Genomic DNA, 1754 nt, shown 5'->3' with positions numbered 1-1754 from the left:
AGTGCACGCACAGGTTTGAAATGACAGTTTTAACAGATCGCGTTAAATAAAAAGGATCTCATTAACTTTTCAAACTATCATCAATTCAACGTAACAATTTTTTTAATGTAGAAATAACAGCTAAAAGTTTAACGTGCCGTTTCCAAGCCCACTTCAAAAAGTCAACATTGTCAAAACAAGGTTAGTGCGAAATAAATGACTTTTGCAAGAACAGCCTCACGCCTTCGAGTGTCACATGGGGCCAATGAAATAGTTTTTAGAAAGTTTACCAAGTTTGCCTGCAACTCAAAACCCGACGGTACCATTAAAATGGGACCAGTTTTGCATTACATAGAGTATGAAACACGCAATGTTAACTCACATAGTTACGTTTAGTCTTGATTTTATAAATCGCAGCATCTACATATGATAAACGTCTACGTTTTAACTTTATTGCGACCCTTAAACGCATACAAAATATTCTAATTTAAATATAATTTCTTTAGTGCAGTATTTAGTACTTATAGGGAACGAAAAATAATACAAAATAGCCTGCGATGTAAAGGTTTTACAATGCAGATAACCTCCAAGACATGTTTGCTTCTTTTGGCGTATTTTCATATATTGTCTGCAGATTTAAAATATATAATACCGCACAAGCAAGAACTATTGCGATCGTGAAATCAAGTTTCAGAATGTGTGGAGAAATTCTAAATGTATCGAGCATGAACAAATGATACTTCCGTATATCCATTTACAATCAAACCTCGCTGACAGAAAGTTTCCATTCAGCACAATCCAATAGGTTTTAAGATTCGTAATTGCATTTATACAATTTCAATTACTCTTCTCCCCAGTTAAAAAAAATAAACACGTAACAGTAACATTGGCATTAGATTGCATGTTATTACAGGAACCGGGCCTGATACAAACTGTAACGAGCGCGATCGTAAAACTCAAACTTTCACTCAAATAAAATGAAATATTACAAATAATAATCAAGCACATTTCAGAAAGCAGCATCGTCAGCAGGACTGTTTGAACTCACGTTTGATTTGCCTGGGGTTTCTCTGCTTTCGCCGAGACATGGTCAGTTAGTGCCAGCTGTTGCTGTGAGAGGGATCGATAGCCGTTACATGGAGAGGTATATGGATGGGCAGCCAGTGCAGACAGATGCGCACACACACTGTGAGTGTGACTGAGGCACAGGGGGCGGCTGCAGAGACTGGAGAAGTAGCCGCGCTGAATGATGCGCTCGCTGCTCTGACTCACTCACTGACTAGCTGCTGCTGGAGGCTCATTCCCTCAGAGCCCGCCGCTCCGCACTCCTCTCCACTACTGAAACTGTCTGTGTCCCCCTCCCTCCCGCAGCGGCATAGCGCTCCTCCCCCGCCCTGCTCCCCCTCTCCTCTCCTCTCACTCCTCTCCCTTGTGCTGCTCCCCCACAACCATGTGCGCCAGGCTCAGCCTCGGTCTCAGCCGCAGCGTCGGAGACATTGAGCACAGAGAGAGAGAGAGCGAGAGAGAAAGGCCGGCCAGGGAGAGGAGAACTGCCTTCTATCCTGCCTCCTGCCTGGCAAGTCTTAAAGGGGACCGGCAGCGCTGACTCCGGCCCAGGACAACAGCGTTAAAGAGCGATTGCCACACTCAGAGAAATCTGCAAATGAGTTTCAGTCAGGGCATGGACATCAAGGGTCGGGGGAAACTTTGAAAACGAAGACAATCTTTTAACTCCTGATGCTAACAGAGTTGGCAATGCCAGGGAATTTTTTCAG

At 43.8% G+C, this 1754-nt stretch overlaps 1 protein-coding gene across 3 annotated transcripts in view; it reads right to left on the bottom strand.

The window, feature by feature from the left end:
• The window catches only part of zfpm2a (zinc finger protein, FOG family member 2a), a 1363132-nt gene extending 1361827 nt beyond the window's left edge, over window positions 1–1305 (bottom strand). For 2 of the 3 annotated variants that reach the window (XM_070888457.1, XM_070888459.1), the window contains exon 1: window positions 1028–1243. In XM_070888457.1, coding sequence (XP_070744558.1) covers window positions 1028–1067 — 40 coding nt within the window. In that variant the 5' untranslated portion in view covers window positions 1068–1243. The other variant, XM_070888458.1, reaches the window with a different exon arrangement.
• Between the last annotated feature and the right edge of the window lie 449 nt (window positions 1306–1754).

Source organism: Pristiophorus japonicus, chromosome 1 (assembly GCF_044704955.1).
Source record: "Pristiophorus japonicus isolate sPriJap1 chromosome 1, sPriJap1.hap1, whole genome shotgun sequence".
NCBI lineage: Eukaryota > Metazoa > Chordata > Chondrichthyes > Pristiophoridae > Pristiophorus > Pristiophorus japonicus.
Note: the sequence above shows the minus strand (reverse complement) of the source record. Positions and strands in the feature narration are given on the sequence as shown.